Raw genomic sequence first — 20149 nt, 5'->3', positions numbered from 1 at the left:
ATACCAAAAAGAGGAAAATACCTTTGTGTAATTTTTAATATTTCTTTTTTAATGTAAGTGTATATCAGAGACTAGAATATATCTTTAAACGTCAAATGTAAACGTCAAATGAAAGTGTATTTTTTCGATTATTTCGATTATTAATTCCTATTGATATTGTAACTATTTAATAACCACTTACTTTAATCTTATATATTGCGAAATATCCGGAACGAAAGGCGATCTATTATTAATTTTCAAGTCATCGTTTTACAATTTCCAGTCTTTCCTTATAACCTTTCAAGAATCAATTGCCGCCTCGTCAATAGCTTGAAAATTCTCGAAACAAAATACGGAACATTTTTCTACTTACCAATTATCTCAATTTTCCATCTCTTCTCGCACTCTTTTGAGAACAAATTATTACTTTCACTACAGTAATATAGAAACTCTGCAAAGAGAAAAATAAGAGAAAGATAATACCGATCGTGGCTCTTCAATTATCATTATCACTTTATGAACCAATCACAGGTATATATATACTTCATTTTACTTCATTTATATTACTTCATTTTTAAATATTATATCTAAAATATTATAAATATCCAATTACGGAAAAAAGACGCTTTTTTACATATACGCTTTGGTTTTGCTTTTACAAAAAAAAAAAAGACGAGCACGAACAAGAGTCGTTTTATGAGAAGTATAAATATCAAAGAGCTTTTCAAAGACACAACGATAATTATCGTAGAAAACGAGACGACAGGCAGACGAACGAAACGGTACAAGAGTCTTCTCAATTTAACTTATATTCTCGTTTCATTATCGGAACGGTCTGGCCCGTTCAAAGAGAGCTTTTGCGCAGCTTGTGCGCGAAACTTCCGCTTCTGACGGTGTCAAAGGACGGGTCGGAAGTTTCGACTATCGCGCAAAGAAGGCTAAGGACTTTTTAATAGAGCGCTACAACGAAGAAGAAAAAAGAAAACATTCTACGGGATAAAGTGTCTGTCGGATTAATCGAGATAGGCCGTGTAAGATATTTTTCGTTTTTAGACATTCTCTCACGCGTCCACGAACATTCCAATAAAGAGAGGTAGCCACACGCTGGCGCAGACTTCCTTTTTTCCCGAGCTCGTTAAAATCATTACTCTTTCTTCCGCTTGTTTTATTTCCTGTTCCTTTATTTATTTTTCTGCTCTTTTTGGTTTTTAAGCTAACAAGCGCGCAACTTTCGCTCACCAAGCAAATTAGATCGCGTGCTGCTTTAGACCTCTTATCTCGGTTCTTTCCTCTCGTTTTCGTTTTTCGATACACGGATTCGACGTGGAAAATGCGTTACGTATTTTCCTTGATAAATATTTCGTACGAGTTTAATCATAGGCGGCTGTAATTTTTCTTATTATCATCATAAACGCTTAGTACTTCAGGTTACTTAATAATTTTATTTATTATATTACCGCGCTATAAAGATCAATAGAGTACGAAATGTAATTAATGCTGTACATAGATATAACATTCTAGATTATTTACCGTTTTATTTGAAACCATCAATTAAAACGAGACATTGTTTTTAAAGTAGAAACAATAAATTAATTTTATCAATTTCTCAACAACGAATAATCTGCGATCAGGTGTTCGGTGTAGTTAACGCGATGTTTAATTCTATCTTTTCCCCGCTCTGCTTAACCTGCTGGTTTGATTGTGTTTCTGACCGTTTTTAAGAAGCAGCATCAATTTTTCAAGGTGACGGACGCGTAAAAGACAAATTGAAAAAACGCGACATCGTGTAAAAGTCTTGCGATTTCGTCAGAATAAGCCACCACGGAAGTTTCTTTCGGAAGAAAAAAAGAAGCAATGAATATATTTTCCTTTCCATAAACCAGACTTCATGCATTTTTCCTTTTCAAGCTGCTCTCCGCTTCTTTTCCAGTTGAGATTCTCTCCAACTCGCGCATTCGTGTCTGCCAGGTTTCGCGGACTCTCTTTCTAGATTAATCGACCATATTCTGTTTTAACTTTCCTCGTTATAAGCATAACTTAACCAACTTTTAGGTTTTTCAATATTTTTCAGCCTTTAGTTAAGCGATAAAGCTGGCTGTAAATCAATCGTTTTACGATATATAATATACGAAGATTTACTTTGATTCGAAGATATACGAAGAATATACTTTGATTTGATTTCACTCTTTTAGTTGTGTTAATAGAAGTGCGAATTCACGCAAACATCGGCATTGCCGCTTACGAATCTCTGCGCAGATATAAAAATATAATAAATTATTTTTGTTACAATGTCAAAAATCAACATGTCGGTTTATCCGTATTTCATAAAATTGCACGAAGTTTATACATGCAAATTTTCATGGAAATGGATTAACGTTCTTCCAATAAAAATATAATAACTTTTGCCGTTAAAAAAAAAAATCGATAAAAATTAAACGAAACATTTTATGAATATTTTTACGAGTGACATATGGATTATATGGACCGTCTTTTTTTTTTACTAGTGGCATAAGTTCATATTTTGAAAAAATTGAGAAAGCGAAAAATTTACATATACCTTAGCCCAATCCGAACCTTTTATTTCCAAACTATTTATAATTCGAACCTTAAAATATACGCTTGTTTTAATCACTTGAAATTTCCTTGATAAATGGAATTACATAATCGTTTATTTTGGAAACGGTGTAAGTCCACTTGCTGTAATCTGTAGCCTGGATAAACAATCGAGGCACCGATAATTAAAAGCAAATGATAGCCAATACGATCTTAACTTTTGTAACTGATATAATATTGCGAACGAATTGCTTAAATACCATTCAGCAACATACTGGCAAATTATTACATTTATTAAATTATTATAATTACGATCAAATTAAATTGTTATAATTGAATGCTATTTACACGGTGAATTTAATCTGCTTAAATACACAAAGAAGTGAACAAACAAAGTAGACGTTATCAGGATTTTTTAATCGATAAACGCAAGCACTTCAATATTTCAAAACGAAGAAAAATGGACTTTCGAAACAAATGGCCGACATACAGATGGAATGTGCGATTTAAACAATTTTGCCAGTATTTTCGACCTTATCCGTTGTCTATTTATTGGAAAAAAAAAAAACACCGTCGATCGACTCATAACTGGAAAAACGAAAGGCAAACCGAATCGTTAAAAAGCTAATTTCCTCGATCGAGGTAATATTCTGTGCAGTTTCGCAATTTCCAAGCACACACGCAACCAGAAAATGGTCTGCTGACGTGTAAACAAATCCATATTCGTTCTTGCGCACCGATTTCGTTTAAAAACTCTGTCCGAATTTCGTTACTTTGTTTGTACTTCTTCTCGTTTCTCGATTTTTTTCCCCTCTCGTTTAATACGCGTAATTCTTGCGGTAAATCGTTATTGGTGGTCGTTAACGGTGAACATTTTTTTACGAAACGCAACTCCAAAGTAATAAATCCAAGCGGAATGGACCGCGAGTTGTTTCTCGTGTTCGATTCGATTTCACGTGTATCGGTAGTCCATCGTGCAACTTTCATTTCCCGTTCAACGCTCGACGTTCTCCTATTTTTCAAAATTTAGCAGTTAAATTACCAAGCTTTTTGAAAGGTCCATGTTCTGACGTGTGATGAATTTGTTTGCCAAATGGTTGGACAGTGTATCACAAGATTTAATCAATTCTCTAATATTTTTGTCTGCATTTTCAACTACAACGAAAATCTTCTCGCTGATAATTTATGGCACATCAAACTTTCAATAAACTATACTACATTTTACGTATAAGCGAGCATGATGTTATCGTTTCTTGAAGCCGAAGCGACATACGAAGAACATTTTCGATAGAATTAGCGATAAAACATTTTCTCTGGAATCGATGCAGTATCGAACCATGTTTATTTTATTAGAATGATATATGCTTTTTTCAATTATTAAATACAAAACATAGCAAAGAATCAACATCGTAATTGATACGCCGTAGACGATCGATACCTCTGAAAAATTCAAAAGGAAAAAATGTATATTTGACCTGAACATCGAGCGAAAAGAGAATTTTGCGATTAATATAGGATTCGTTGACAACGCATTGAATTTCAGGATCGTTCCCGTGGAAAGCAAAAATAATAATAATTTAACGTGATGTTCTCATCCGATATCCGTTTGACAAATTCCAGAAAACCTTGACAATTCTCGTACAAACAAATACATGAACTAAAAACGTGGAAAAATAAAAATCGGCCAACGAGGTGGGAACCACGCAGTCACCACGGTCCTAAATTTATTCCCGTTATATTTTTAATTGTTTCGTATATCGTTTTACCCGCGGACTCATCAACTTTCTGTTGGTCACCGGTTCGCGGAAATTTTTCATGCTACATCCGCTCGTTTCGATCCATCTTTCCATCCTTCTACCGCTAAGAATCAAAAAGAATTCAATTTGCATGAGAAAGAATCTCCGTTGCTCAAACGCGGTTTTACAGCCGTTCGTAAAGGTTGAGAGGGGAAAAAGTGGCGGAGAACGCAAGAAAATAGAAAGTAGGAAAGGAAAAGGAGAGGGAAAACGAATAAAGGGGACACCGTGGCTGCGGTGTAGGGAAGAAAAAACGACGAAGAAATAGAAGTACAAAAAAGCCGAGCATCCCTGGCGGCATAAAATTACGCGGAATTACGTGTGTCCCGGAACTTGTTCCGGAATTCCAGCAACTCCCTCTGTTTCTCGTCGCTCTTTCCAACACGACGATGGTCTCTGTGCGGTTTCCGTAAATATTAATGCCATTCGTTCGACCATGGGATGCGGTAATTATTTACAAATCCAGCAGCAGACACGGCCGGCACATCTCTTCCTTCGGCTTCTTTATGCCACTTCTAGCCAGGTTGGCTGTCGTAAAGCGTTCGATCGTAAAAACGTGAAATTCTATGGTCGGCCGGGGTGAAATCAGGTACGCTTATCGGGCCAATTTCAACCTACCTCTGCTATATATTCAATCGAACTACTTTATGGCAAAGTGTATCTTTGTGTCTTGCCTGGTTCGCGATAAGCTGCTTTACGAGCCGATCGTTCGATGGACGATCCTACGCCCGTTATCAGCTGCTTCGAACGATCTTTCAAGGGTGGTTTGCGTGGCTAAATTTGATATTGCCGAATTCGCGATATAGACGCGTTGTTGGCTGAAGCTCCCTTTCAACGATAGTCGTTTTCGACTGCATTTCGCGCTTCGCATAGGCAGTAAGTTTTCTGAATTGCGTTGTGGTTTTGCATTTCGAATCAAGTACCACGTACAGAGAATTATAGTAACGAAACATTTGCTAATAGTACAGCAGCGAGTAATAGCGGCGAGTAAAATATCGTGTTTTGAGTATCATTGGTAGATCAAAGGTTGAATGTAATTAATTGGTAAGAAGATTTGTATCGGTCGATATGATTTAATACGACTTGTACGAGAGAAGAACTGAAAGAGGATTTCGCGTGAATGTTCGCAAGGGAAAATAATTCCGGGAACAAATGTAATTGGAAACTGTGAACAATTTTTAACCGTGTTTTAAAGTAAATATATCGTGTGAGTTAAAAGCGTTGCGATGCTAGTAACCCTGTGGTAGTTGTTCCTCTCGGAATTTTCATTGAATAACAAAACGATTAATCAATGACCGGGTGCAGATGCTTAGCTGGAAGATTCTTGGCTTCGCCTGGGTGGAATATGATTCAAAGGAATTAAAACTCTCGGTATACGTGCAGTTACTCTTAGTAGAGAAAAAAAAAAAGGAAGAATAAATAGGATAAAAAGATAGGTTCCCGAGGGATATTTAAAAAAGTAAGGAATTCTCTGCGGTGGCAGTAATAAGAACGAAGTCTGTTATTCCAAGTACGCTTTAAAATTAAACAACATAAATCAAGACGAAATAAAAAATTGAAAAACGCGAACGGCAAACATTTTAAGAGATTAAGGAGTTGCTCGGTCTCGCTGCGCTTAAAATTACTGTTCGCAAAATATTCGCTACAAAATAATATATAAAATTAATATATTTTTATGGCACAGAATTAATCGACTTTTCGATATGTGGTAAAATTATTAATAATTAAAATACATTCGAATTCGAACGACTGCTTATTTATTAATTTTAAATATTCGAAATGCCAAATACAGCTTTTATTGAAACGGTATACACATTGTCTACCTCTCTGAATCATTTATCTGTGAGCAAAATTTCGGGAAAGATATTGTGAAACTTTTCGACAAATCTAAGAGAACTGTCGTCAGAGCACCACCATTACGGTTGAAACATTTATGGCGATGAAACAATGCTTTGTACACTGGAAAAGAAACCATTCTGACTTTCGTGACACAAAGGGGCGCAAGGAGCACCCTGGAAAGCATTCCGCCAAGGAAACTTTCAAACCTGTTACAAAGAACCAGAAACGAGACGAAAAACTCACGGCCATCCGTATTACTTCGAGAACCAGAGACATCCTACGAATCTCGTAATTTTTCAATAATAAAACTTTTATCACGATGTTTCCATACTTGTTCGATTCTTCCTTTTTTACAAGTTGTTCTCTCGTTCCTTGGGAAGCGTAGAACACACCACAAAAATGTAAGTAACAGGGAATTGAACGGGAACAAAAAGAATGTTTCGTCAATCATAACGTAAATGAATCTTTTTTCTTTTTTTGTTTTTTAATGACTGACTTTTCATGGTACTAGATTTTAACTTATTTGACATCTCTTGATATTCTGCTAAATATTCTGCTATTCAAATTTCTATTGTATCAAATACTATGGTATTTCTGCTATTACAAGTTCTGTACTATTGCCATTATCAGTACGCGTCTTTCTACGTGCGATTACTATTCCATTGATGACCGTACATACCAGTCATGATCCATATATCTTCTTGCACAACACGTTTCTCAGCGCCTTAATCACGACTCGACGTCGAATTTACAACCCGATCACCATAAAATCGATCGAATTATGGGGAATCGATGGAGCAATAAATCGACACTGCCTCCAAGGTCTCGCATAACATCCTCGCGATCGATTCATTTAAATAAAGAATGTGTCAGCGGGGGATGCAATCAGCTCGGGACGAATGAAAGATGGAGCTCCTTCGTAACGTCCATTTTAAACGTCCAATCACGCGCCATTTTGCCGTTCAACTCGCCATTTGTTACGAACGATCCAGAAAATAGCACGTAATAATCACCGTCGATAAAACAAGGGGGGAAAAAGGTAGCTAAACAATGAAATGAAAACGAAAACGCTCGGCTCGTATCTGTTGGCGTAGCATACGTTATTGTGTTCGATCAAACGTAAATCATGGAAGAACATCGGATACATCGAATGATGTAAATGATGAAGCATTCACGTGGCATTCTGCGTTCATGATTATTCATAAACTGATGATGTTCGATTTTCATGGACTTTCGATCTGTTGCTTTAATCTTCTGACGAAAATACATATAGGGAATTATTATGAAACAAATTCTTCGAAAATGTTATTAAAATTACAGTAGGTATATGCTAATACATTGATAACGGCGATAACAAACAACGATTGCATGCAGATTTCATGGCTAAATAAATATTCGGAAGTCAGTGTTACTTTATGCGTGTGTAATCGTTCATGAAGCAACGATTGCGCGCGATTTTCATAAATGTTAAGTTTACCATCGTTTCATTTTTAATATTGTTAACAGAACGGACAATATAATAAACGACATATAATCATCTGTAGTTATATTCGAACGACCAGGTAATTTATGACGTATAATTTATAACGCTGCAAGTAAAAATCAGTTCTTTAATTGTCACAGGTTCTTATTACGCGTTTTATCATCAAAACAAATTATCTACGGAAACAAATTACATAAGAATGAACTCAGCTAATATATTGGTGGCATTATGTTGCCTGTTATATTTCTATTGTTCTACCTGTGAATTCAATGAATTGAATTTATTATGTCGTTTATTATGTTAGATTTATTACACCAAGTATCATATTCAATTTTTAACATTAAAGTTTTGCTACCGTGTTGGTTTATGTTAAATTCTATCGCGTCTATTAATATTGAACGACATGTTCATGATTATGTGAAATGGGTCATATTCGCCATTGTATTAACCATTACATCGAGAGTGGTAATAACATGTTAATAGTTGTGGCAAATGAACCATGTTGATCATTATATTAAGTATACTACATAGTTTACTGCGTATAATTTCAATGCTACATCGAATCATATTAAACATTACGATGAATCCGACAATGAATCTACTAGATTAAATATTATATTAAATACAATATGCTATCTATTATTTCGAGAGTTTAGCGTATCGAATATTAGCAACACTTTTTTCAGCTACCGTAAATCATCGTATTAAATTTCCTATGTTTGCTGTTATATCGAACCTACTACATCAATCATCGTATAGACTCCACCACATCGATCCCTATCTATATAGGGATTCTACCACATTCAAGAATATATCCTTAGCATATTCGTCATAGCGACTCGTTCCTCAGGATTCCTTATACTCGACCATCTTTCAACGTGCTCCAGTTCGAATTCGCCGTAGAATTCATGGGACCATCAGCGCTTGTACAAACGAAAGCGTGTCGCGATGGTGCAAGCGCTGTAAATGGCGTGGCTTATCGGCCGTTCCGTGGCAAACAGACCTTTTCTGATCTCGCTTCTCGACCTGCCGCGTCGATGAATGATTTATGTCTCTGCCTACGTATACCACTGGCCAAGTGTCGACGAGAGGGAAATTTGTCGTCCCTTGAGCCAGCTTCAGAGCGAACGAGAAAAGGGAGGCGAAAGGGTGGAGTAGAACGACACTGCTCCCATGCGTTCAACTCCTATTTGCCGGACATTATTTTTCAGCCAGTTGGATCTCGCGAAAATACACCGAAACCGTGATGAATTTTCACTTGGTCGGAAGGAGCTTGAAGATTTCTAAATACACGAGTTATTCTTTCTTAGTATGGCTATTACATCGTGTTATTCTTTGACGATAATTTACATACGCGCGTAATTTTAATAATTTGATAGCAGATCGCGTATTTTATTTTTATAGAATAGAAAGAAGGGATGATAACAGGAGCGATGATCCTGATCGTGTTAGAGTTAAAAATAGAAATTATTAGTCGGGTAAATTAACCGATCAAACAAATTTTCAGAAAAATTACCGATCAAATTTACGAAAATTTTTTAGATATCTTGCTTCGAAACAGTAATACGCCGGCTATGTAGCTCGTTTTCCAAAGAAGTCATTGTCAGGTCAGTGAAACTGCGTCCGGAACGTTTAATCAGAATTTCCAACTAATTGGGACGCAGGTGGTTCGGATTAACTTGTGTCAAGTGGATTTTAAAACTACCAGGAAAAGGGTTCTCTGGCGTTCAATGTTGTTCGAAACTAGTACGGTTTATTTTAATCACGACCATCGAACCACGTATCGTCAATAAATTCTGTACTTACAAATACATGTAATACGACATTACAAAGAATAAAAGGCAAAAAAATTATACGAAAGTGCACGAAAGTTTCTATTAGGCACTAACGAATCCTAAATTTCCTCGTTGAAGCTAAAACCGCGATCCAATTAGAAGTGAAATATATCCTTCAATTTCTTTTTATACGGACAAAGAATTTTCTATACAAAAGTAAGGGAAAATAACATAATTGTCAATAGAATTTAATCGATAGGCTGTATCTTTAAATTTTTTAAGATATACTCGTTGTTGTTTTATTAAACTCGCTTTGTATTTTCTACGATTCTGTTCTCGTCACGTATATACTTCGAAAATTTGATTTACGTCCTTAAAAGAAAAATTAAAGAATATCACGACTTTGTCGATTATGTAAAAAGATTCTACCAATATAGAGAAAATTATCTCTCTATAATTAAATTATCCTGTAAATGATTAATTTCTATAATTGAGACCTTACTGATAATCCGATATAATCCTTAATATTTCGGATAAACACGTTAAACACATTCACGAACCATGGTTCTCGACTGAGTAATCCTTAATTAAAAGCTGGTCAAACGGGCCGGTGCGCTGTGTTGCAGATCGTTCTACCGTGAAAAATCAATTGCCGTCCGATAAATCATTTTTGTTCATTATTCGGTTCACTCGGTTTCGCTGATTTTTATTCATTAACGGAGAAACGCCGAAACGATTCGATTATTGCGACCGATTATTGGTGGGACGCGAATCGGGTTCATCTCGTGATCGAGATCGATTCACGAGTCATTGTGCACGTTAGCAGAAAACGTTCGGTTCCACGTTTGCTGAAGTCAATATTGTAATTTAAAATGCACACGTGCACATCGTGTTTGAATTTCGAAGCTCGATGTATGACCGACAGTTTCATCTTTCGGATGAAAATGACGAATATACGAGTTTCGAATCGGGCCATGGTAATTATTCGGAATAGTAGGATTATGTTTTATGTATAAAAATACGAAGGCTTATTTTTGATAGTCGTAGGATTTATGCTTGTATCAAATTCGAGTAATAAGACACTTTAGCTTCGATATGTTCGATAAATTCGCTTTTACGGACTTTTACCTTGTTCATTGTTAGATTTTGATTGTCAGCAGCATCGATGACGCAACTATTGTATTTTGTCCAGTTTTTTATCGTTCGTGAAGCCAGTTGACGATTTATAAAATAAAATTTGTGCACATCTCTGTCACGCGGGTATCTCTCATTATAAAATAATTGGAAACGAATTAATATAACATGAAGAGGTGTAAAATATATAAAAAGATAGCGATACAAAAGATTGAACGAAAAATTGTCGACAGAATTTTATAAGAAATATTCCACGATTTAAGAAATCCTCGGTTATGATATCGAACATTTTTCGGCTTTCCTTCTTATCCACTGCGTTTCAATTAATTTTTCTAAAGTAACATACATATGTATATAGTGGAAGAAAAAAGCAAAGAAGAAATCAGTAAATTCTAAGACGAAACTTCTAATAACGGTAATCTATCTTCGGACGTACAATTACTAAGATTAGTTCTCGGAACTGGTAGCTTTAATTTCTCTCATTTTCCACGCTCAATTCTCATCAAATGTACTAACAAACCATTCATTTTCTCCGCGATGAACCTCTTTCGCCACACCTCGTTGAAAATTCACCGCCCAATTGGGATTTCAACTGTTAATTAAATTTTTTAATTATGAGAATTATAATTCTATAATTCTCTGTAATAACTTCTAGAATATTTTTATTCCAAAAATTTGCAATTTTGTTCGCGAATATTTGCACACTTGATATAAACTTCGCATAACGTCTCAACGGTTTAACCGCTTAACGCATACAATTTCATTCCACTTAACCGACGATGCACAATTTTTGTCTTAGCGAAATTGTCTCTTGCCTGTACTACATCGAAAATAATGCAAAACACGAAATGGGAAGTGAATGAAAGCGATTGTATTCTCACAAATACATCGATGCAAAAAATGACTGACCGAGCGTGTCCGTGTTTCACACTCGATCATGATCGTTAAGGGACTAAAACGAAGAGTCAAATTTCTACGTTGTTCCTCGTCAAAAAAATACGATATTTTGCTTCGGCTTCTCGAAAACATCGAACGGAAATAGCCCACATTGCGGAGGAGAGCGATGCTTCGGCTAAGCAGTTAGTTTAAAGTATCGGTAGCGCTTAATTCGCGATGTGCGCGTTGGCAAAGTGCTCTCTTGGTCCCCGAAGACTTTTGGCGCGACGTTTTAAGCGTAATGCTTCGCGATATAGTATATCGACTGAAGCGACACGTGACTTCCTGTGAGTCATTATAGGTGGGCCACGTTGAAATATCGCCGCTTTTACCGGTTGACGTAGCTCTGCGACCTGCGTGATATTCCACCCGGAAAAGGAACTAGTCTACCCTTTACATATCGCGTGCTTCGATGGCTGAAATGATTATGAGTAACAGTACTATTCGTGGCTTTTGTCTCTTGTCGTTTTCGTTCGGTGGAGTGAACGTTCGTGTGCTGCGATTGTCACGGATTATGTATGTATAGGTGGCTCGATGTTTTACCGTACAGGATGTCCGGCTTAAGTTGAAATGATTAATACTTGAAGCGTTAATGGAATCGTTAAAAACAGTGATTTTAAATTTTATTTCAACGGCAACGATCTCGGATGCTCGAAATATAATTTGAATCGTAGAAAATAATTTTATCGCGTCTAACGATAGAAATTGCACAACTCCGTCGTCGTTTTCGTCGCGCAATCCGCGACAACGAACGTGCAAACCAGAGATCAGGAAAAAATGGCGATGGTAACGGTTTACCGCGTTCAATCACACTCACGTCGCGATGAAATCTGACTTTACGCCGTCGAATCGGGATCATCCTGGCCTCGATTCATTTCGTTCGTCGTAGGGTGTCCCGTTACGGGACTCCGTCGTGAAATTCACCATAAACAGCCGCAGGCACATCTTTTCCTTCTTTTTCATTCCTCCGTTTATCCGTCTCTTGTCTATTACTTTTGTTCGTTGTACGCAAAGGATTATGTACAAATAGTGAATCATAATATGGAATTTACTGGTGGAAGAAATAAAAATTTGCTATATTTAGGCGTAACGTAGTTATTTTACACTTCGATTTTTTACTAGTCAATGATAAAAAGAGAAAAAAAGCGATCATGTTTCTCTTTAATTTTCTTCATTTCACTAGTTTATTATTTAGAGCATTAGTTTAAATAATAGCGGATGTAGCGTGGATTGTTCAGCGAAAGAAACGCAGGTACCGAATATATACCAATGGTAACATATCAAATTGAAGTTCTCCATTTTCATTCCCTTTTAAAGCCCGCGTTTCAAAGGAAAACATCGTTAAGAATGTTTTTCTTGAATTATACATTTTTCTTACCACAGTGTACACTACGCGCCGGTATTCAGCAGCGTTTCGCGTTATTCTAAATATTGAATTACTACGTCCGAGCAGGGCTCTTTACGAGATAAAATAAATCTTGCTTCTGCTCGTAGCATTACCTCGACTTTATATGGCTAATGGCAAAGATAAACGTGAAATATTAAGAATGACGTTATCTGGTTTCTTAAAAACCAGGGCTCCTCGAGATCGTAATTATTTGCCAGGGACGAGAGGGATCGCGTTGCAGCCGCTGTTAGCCGCCACTGACCCAATCTCGCTCGAATTATTCTCATCAAATTATTGTTGCAACAACGAACCATGAAACTACGTCGATAGAGAACAATCATCGACTTATCTCGAAATCGATCGTCGACCGAAATCGTGAAATTGATCACACGCATTGAAGAACCAAGAGAAAACATACGATACATACATAAGATACATTTTTCTTCATTTTTCTATTTTGTTTTATTTTTAACGCGTTGAATTTCAAGGGAATTTCATTCAATAACAATTGCATTGAAACAACTGAACAATTTAATCCTGAAACTCGATGTTGTTTATTTTCTTAATTATAATAAACGAAGCGAATGTTCAAAGATTTCATAATCTATCGTATTGCGTTTCACATTTTATTACGTTCTCGATCCTTGGAACCGTAGTTGTATTTACGACTCGTGGATTTCGCGGAATTGAAAAAAGAATGAAACGTAAATTTAAAAATGTTTCTCTTAATCATATTACTTGCACGAAGCATTCTGCGCAAGCATCATTGTAAAACAAACCAAGCTGTTCCCAGTGCCGTAGTCGTACAAGGCAGACGTCCATTAACCACCACCGTCTCCTTCGAACTTTTCTGCTCGAGCACGCGTTCGCGTTTTTGGCGACGGCCCCGTCTAACAAGACGCTTCGAAATCGACACGTGCACCCTTCCTGAACCCCGTTCAAATCGAACGTGTAGCGCGAGCAACTTTGACGCGGTGGTTCTCGAGTGTGCGCTGGCGCAAGAATTAAAACGTGTCAAAGAGTTGAACTCGCTGCCGCGCTCTTTGAACGCCAACGCGCTTTGTGACGGCGTGAACACAGTCGATCTACTCGTACGCTATTCTGTTCTTTGCTAACTTTGATTAGAATTGCTTTTATTTGTTGGCCGCTTTCGAGTACGAGCTGCGAGGTGGAGGATTTCTCTGGTAGATTTAAGGATTTGTTTTACATTGCTTTTTCTGATCGTTTTACGTGGCGAGAAAAAGATTTCTCTATGCGCGTTTGCAGCAAACTATTCTCATCTTCCCTTTGTTTCATTAAAATTCTAGCAATTTCTTACAGTTCATATTGAAATTGTTACCACATAATTTAATACTGTTTAATGTAATCTTGGTTCCTGGTTTTATCGTAGTTCGCCACTACATATATTTAGTAGACGTCGATGAAAAAATTTAGATAACGCTAATTATTACGAATAAAACTGTATTAATTGAAATTGGACGATAATTATTGATCTTTCGTATAGATACCAGAATTAATTGACTTCGAGACTTTGAATCTTTCTCTCAAACAGGATGAAGCTTCTTTCAAATTTAACGAAAATCTATCTTTCTTAATTGCTGTGACCATTCTCTTCGCCCCTAAAAAAATATTAGAAAAAGACAGAGAAATCTACTCTAAACTCTTGATATCTCACTTAAAATTTCCAATCGTTGCCGTTGTAGTTACCGCGCAAATAGACGAACGTAGAAAAACCCGCAAATTCCACCTATAAAAAGTAACGAAGCAATAAACTGCGCTCTCACATTGTCAACTTTTGACACACGATATCTCGTCGCAATATCCCTCTCTGGTATGTAGCTGTGTATTTCCGAAAAGCTTTTCCAGCGATCGGACAGAGGTGGCGAGTCCACGAGGCAATTATTTCGCAAATCGGCTCGATCACGCGGTGGTTGTCGTTTCGTCGTTTTACGATCATCCACGCCGACTCTCCATCGAGTACAGCCGACAAAGTAAGAACAGAATTTGCTGATAATTTACAGGCGAATATCGCCGGCTCGTAAACATATCCTTCTTGTTCGAACGTGGCGGAAAGTCAAACTCGATATCGCGATATTAGCAAATAACGCGGCCGCCAGAATTGACTGCCAGCTATACCGAATCCATTAGACGCGATCGATGCTCTCGTGTTTAATAGATTTCGATTGACGCTTGATACAGAACCGTCGAGATGTCGTTTGAGATCGATGGTATTGGAAAAATGCGGCCACCAACGCGCAAATATTTGATACTGATAGGTGTTTCGCCAGAGGATAAGATGGAAAATTTAGTACACACTGGTTAAAGTATTCCAACACTCATAGACACCTTTTATCGATATATTTATGCACGTTACGGGTAACGTTACGAAGTTTCATTAGCAGCGTTTACGAGGCTCGTGGCGATTCTCGCGATTTCAAGGAAATCCAAGGATACCTCGAATTTAAAGGCAAATAAAATTCGGTCGTAATTGGCCTAAAAACGTGTCACGGTTAAATGGTATAACACGTTTCCTCCTTTGAAGAATTACGTAACATTAAAAAGAGTAGGAAACAAAAAATAGAAAGGAAGCTGTTTTTCCTCTAGTCTGTAGGTTTCAAGCAGCACAGAAAACGCCTAAATTAGCAGTGTAATTTCGGGATAATTTTATTTAAACGAAGTGAGTAATAAAGCGAAGTTCAAACAAAGTGGAAGGCACGCGGCATGGCTACAAACACGTACAAATGAAATATACGCTGACTTTGATTTACCGTCCAATGTTTTTTCCTCGACTGTATTTTGAGGTCGGGACACTTGCCATCGCGAGATCGTTCTCCATTCCCTTTAAATTGTCATTGTTTTAATCCGATTAATCCTAATATCACGGTGACTGCGTTCATGAGCATTACTAATCCCTCAGATCACAGGAATTATTTACGAAGACTGTATACAATTACGTTGTATCGATTATTATAATGCATTGCATACAACAGCACATTCTATGCACAGGAATAATCATACTTGATTTGCATCAGCTTAGAAATAGTTTAGAAGAGTGTGAATTCGAAAGTGGTAATAATCAATCGTGGTAATAATAGATAAGTAACGAACTGTTATTACGATCCTTTGTTCGAATTTCACAGAACGAAAGTAATCTGATTTAAGTGGAAAAATATCATTGGATTGGCAAGATAGAAGATCGTGTGTTAAAATCTAAAGAATAATTACAGTTTCTGTAACACCGTTTACAGGATGTATAAAATAATCAAATATAATTAATACTTTAAGATGAAAATCGGCGGAAAGAAATATCGTATTTGGACAGCTTTTAATAACAACTCCGATTTCCCAAGAAAATTAAGGAAAGGAAGCGTCTACATCTCGTAAAACGGTACGAAATGTATTATCAACATTTTTCTAGCTTACGCCGTGGAAAGGAGCGCAACAAAAGGTTGGAAGAAATCGTAAATCAAAGCTTGTCTATTCTTTGCTCGTTTCTCGGCCGCGTGCCGCCTATAAAGCGTATTTAAGACGTTTCGCGAGACGGTTGTTCGTGTTTCAGCTCGTGAAATATCGTGAAACAAGCTGATCGCTGCCGCAAGAAGGGTCGAATCGAGGAATAAACAGCGGAAAAGCATCGATACGATCTTAAGAGGCTCCGTGAAAGTCCTTTGTTTCTGCTTCTATTTTCATCATGGCATAACAGAAACGTCTAATTTCTACTAAAAATGCATCTAAACCAGCCAGTTTGCAAACGTATCGTGTACGTGCCGTAGCTTTTTAATGGATTTTTTATTACAACGTTAAACAGGAAGTTGGAAAGTAGCAGCAACCTAAATGCAAGAACTGTCAAAGTGATCAAAATAATCGGTTCGTAACTTTCCATAGTAATTTTATCTTCTTACCGCATTCATTAACTTCTTAATATTCTGCGAGCAACGATATTATCCGAAATATTCTTCTTTTATTTTTCTAACGTTCCGGATACTGCAGCTGGACCCATCGACTAATTACCGAAATATCGGAAACAAATTAGTGCGTCAGTTTCAAGAGAATCTTCGAAATGAATTATCCGCTGAACGAGTGCGAATAAATAACAGCTGATTGATAGTTACTAATCTGCGATTATAGCAACTGCGTCAATCCGATCTTTTTTTTTTTTCATAAATTGAAAATCTGTCGGCAATCAATCAAGAATCAATGCTTAATTATTTCGAAGAAACGTTCTTCAAGGATAGAGCTGAATGGGATTCTTAACGACTAATCGACTGTTTGATAAGCGCTATTTTTTGAGATAGCATGTTATACCATTATATTTGAATGTTTAATATGGATTCAAAGGAAATGCACGAAATGCATGAAATGCAGGCCGGTCGATATACACTGCATGCCTTTCGCTCCACACATTTGAATTATTCAATTATTTACATAAAATATCTCTCATTAATGATCATTAATGACATTAATGGTCACCGTGTAATGTTTATATGTCAATCGACAGCTACTAGATATCCGTTCAGAGCGAATAACCAACGCATGACAAATATGACTACATATCGTAACTTAGCTTCCTAAAACACGCATTCTATTCTTCCACTCTACAGACAGTCACGACTATACTGATGATTCTTATTTTCCAAAGAGTTTCGATAGCACAGTCTGAGAAACAAAACAATTCAAACAGAAGCACGCAAAATTTTTATTTTGCATTGGATTTTATATTACGTACAGAGCGAACAAAATTCACAAATGATTTTTTCATATAGCATTGCGTACGCATTTTATCTCTTCCGTAAATTATTGTTGCACAAATACCATAAATTACTTGGAGTAAAACGAAGAAAAATCTAAAATTAGTCGGTTCCTTAGAAAACGATCCAGAATCGTTCGATTTCTTAAAAACCAGATCGAAAATTGGTCGTGGGAATTTCTTGAAACAACGTCTCAAGTATTTCAATTGTATAGAAAACAAAAAGATGTAAAATTCTTTAGTTTCTTCGGATAAGATCTAAAATTCCTTAATTTTTAAGAAAGAAACGTAACATTCCCCACCGACGTAAGGTAAAAGCGAAACATCTAAAATACTACAATTTCTTGGCTAAAAAAGTACTACGCAAAAGAAGACAGTTTATCAAGCGGAACGTACAGTCGAACGTGTGTGCGCGATTAGCCAGGATCATCGTGTAAAATGGCAGCCGTACGTTTTATTAATCGGGCAGCAACGAGCCGCGCCACCTGTTCGAGGGGCTATTTCGATATACATATATCGCAGAGCGGCCGCGATAAGGTGATAAATTTCCAGCAATTACTCTTGCAGCTAGCTTAGCTGGCGATGATGCATCCCTCGTGCCTCTCGTTGCCTTTCAGAACCCTCTATCGTCGAACGGATGCGCATTTTACACCGCAGAGTCGCTTTTCTATTACGCCACGGCTAGCTGTTTGAAGAGAGGCCGGGGATTTATGAGCCTGGGACACGAGAGATCTATTAGGGTTCGATAAAGAGAGGTAGAGATGCTGGAGATGCCATTAGGGCTTTTGAACTCGTTGGTCAATGACAGTTTCGAGGGGGAAGAACGAACGAATGCGAAAGAAATACGCGAGTTTGAAGAGCGGTTATTCCGAAATAAAGATTAACGAGAATATCGAGAAAGTTACTTAACCACTTTCCTTTACTTTGTATTTTCGTTTTCGTCGTAGATATTTTCGTTGCTCGTTCGTGACCAAAGATTTCATACGAATAAGTTTGCTTATTTATTCTTAAATTTCCCCGTTGCTTATTCACAGTCCACGCTTCTAGAATCCCAAAATACAATTCGTATTCTGAAAATGGAATATCGCAACGAAGGAGAGAGGCAAACGAGGCGCGTGCTAGTGAGAAATGTTTTTCCTATGTTCAAGAATATTCAATGTTAAAATAATAAAATCGAGGACTATCAGCGAAAAGTGGTAAAAATTGCCGAGGAAATAAACAAAGAAGCAGATAGAACGTGACGATTTATCAGATTTTGCCCGGTATAGATATTCCTATTTTCGAGACGATAAAACTGAATGTTACAAACGTCTCAGCTATTGATCTGAAATCAGAAAAGATCAGCAAAGTCTCTTAGCTAAATAGCGAAGTCTTGTTCCAAAGTAAATCTCGTTTCGAAATTCCTGTCTTCACAGCTTCGAAACAACGAAGTCGTGTTCTCCAAACCACACGAGTCCCATTTCGAAAAATCCCAACCCTTTCGTGATCAAGAGAACGAAAGGTTCTACTTAAACAAATTCTCATTTTTTATCTAACCAAATTAATTGTTAATCCAAATATCGAACCGCTATTGCGCCATAAGGATTTCATTAATTTCAGTATTTTCTGCTCTCGGTCCAGGCGTTATTAAACGTGATACATTAACGATAATAGCCACTTTATGTTGTATTGTCGTTATTAACTCTATTATTATTACAATATTGCACGAGTATCGTTTTACATATTCAAATAATCGTCTCACCAAATGTATACACAGAGCATCCTACGATGAAACGAACTTGAAATCTTAGGACACTGTATAATTGATCTATTGCTGGACCAATTTTATATGTATGTATCTGTATCGATTGCTCGTCCTAAAAGTGATAATTCTTCCTCTTTGCTTAGCTCCTTACAACGGTACCACGAGAAACAACAAGGGATGGAGATTGATATTTCATGTCTTTTCTTTTCACTTCCACGGTTACGATAAATCTTTTGCCGAGGAAGTTGAGGAATGCTTGATGGATTATAAGCAGAACTATAAGCACTGGTGAAAGAGATTTGAAGAAGTTCGGTTTGTTTGCTATGTTTTTCGCGAGCGAACACGAGAAAGATATTTAGCCGAGTGGATTGTTCCTGGTAATTCTTTAGAACGAATATTTTTATACAGAGGAGAAGAATTCTTCTGCTTATTTTAAAGTGAAAGGAAATTATAATTACGTTTCAAATTGTTCAAAGTAACGTAAATACTAATTATCGTAGTAAACGTGGAGAGTATGCGTGATAATTTTTTATCCTATTATCACGTATCGTTCTATTTATAAAATTTCATTTTATTTTATATATTTTATATCGTTACAGGTATGTTTTAACATCGTAAGCATAATTAAAAACTTGTTTAATTAACTATATTCCCATTCTTAACTTTTTTTAACCATTCTTTTTTTCTCCAAAACGATACGATTTTCCAAGCTCTAAAAGAAATCGTTCAAAATTAAGATTTACAAATTTCCATTATTCAAGCAGCAAAGTCGAGTT

The 20149-nt window shown here is 36.7% G+C and overlaps 1 protein-coding gene across 4 annotated transcripts in view; it reads right to left on the bottom strand.

The window, feature by feature from the left end:
* Positions 1–20149, bottom strand: part of LOC100643941 (connectin) — a 349916-nt gene that overhangs the window by 101624 nt on the left and 228143 nt on the right. For 3 of the 4 annotated variants that reach the window (XM_020864332.2, XM_012312043.3, XM_048408877.1), the window contains one exon: positions 353–430. The exons of the other annotated variant lie outside the window; for it this stretch is intronic. In XM_020864332.2, coding sequence (XP_020719991.1) covers positions 353–430 — 78 coding nt within the window. The remainder of the gene's footprint in view (positions 1–352; positions 431–20149) is intronic. 4 annotated transcript variants of the gene reach the window in all.

The sequence above is a fragment of the Bombus terrestris genome, chromosome 9 (genome assembly GCF_910591885.1).
Source record: "Bombus terrestris chromosome 9, iyBomTerr1.2, whole genome shotgun sequence".
NCBI classification, from domain to species: Eukaryota; Metazoa; Arthropoda; class Insecta; order Hymenoptera; family Apidae; genus Bombus; species Bombus terrestris.
Note: the sequence above shows the minus strand (reverse complement) of the source record. Positions and strands in the feature narration are given on the sequence as shown.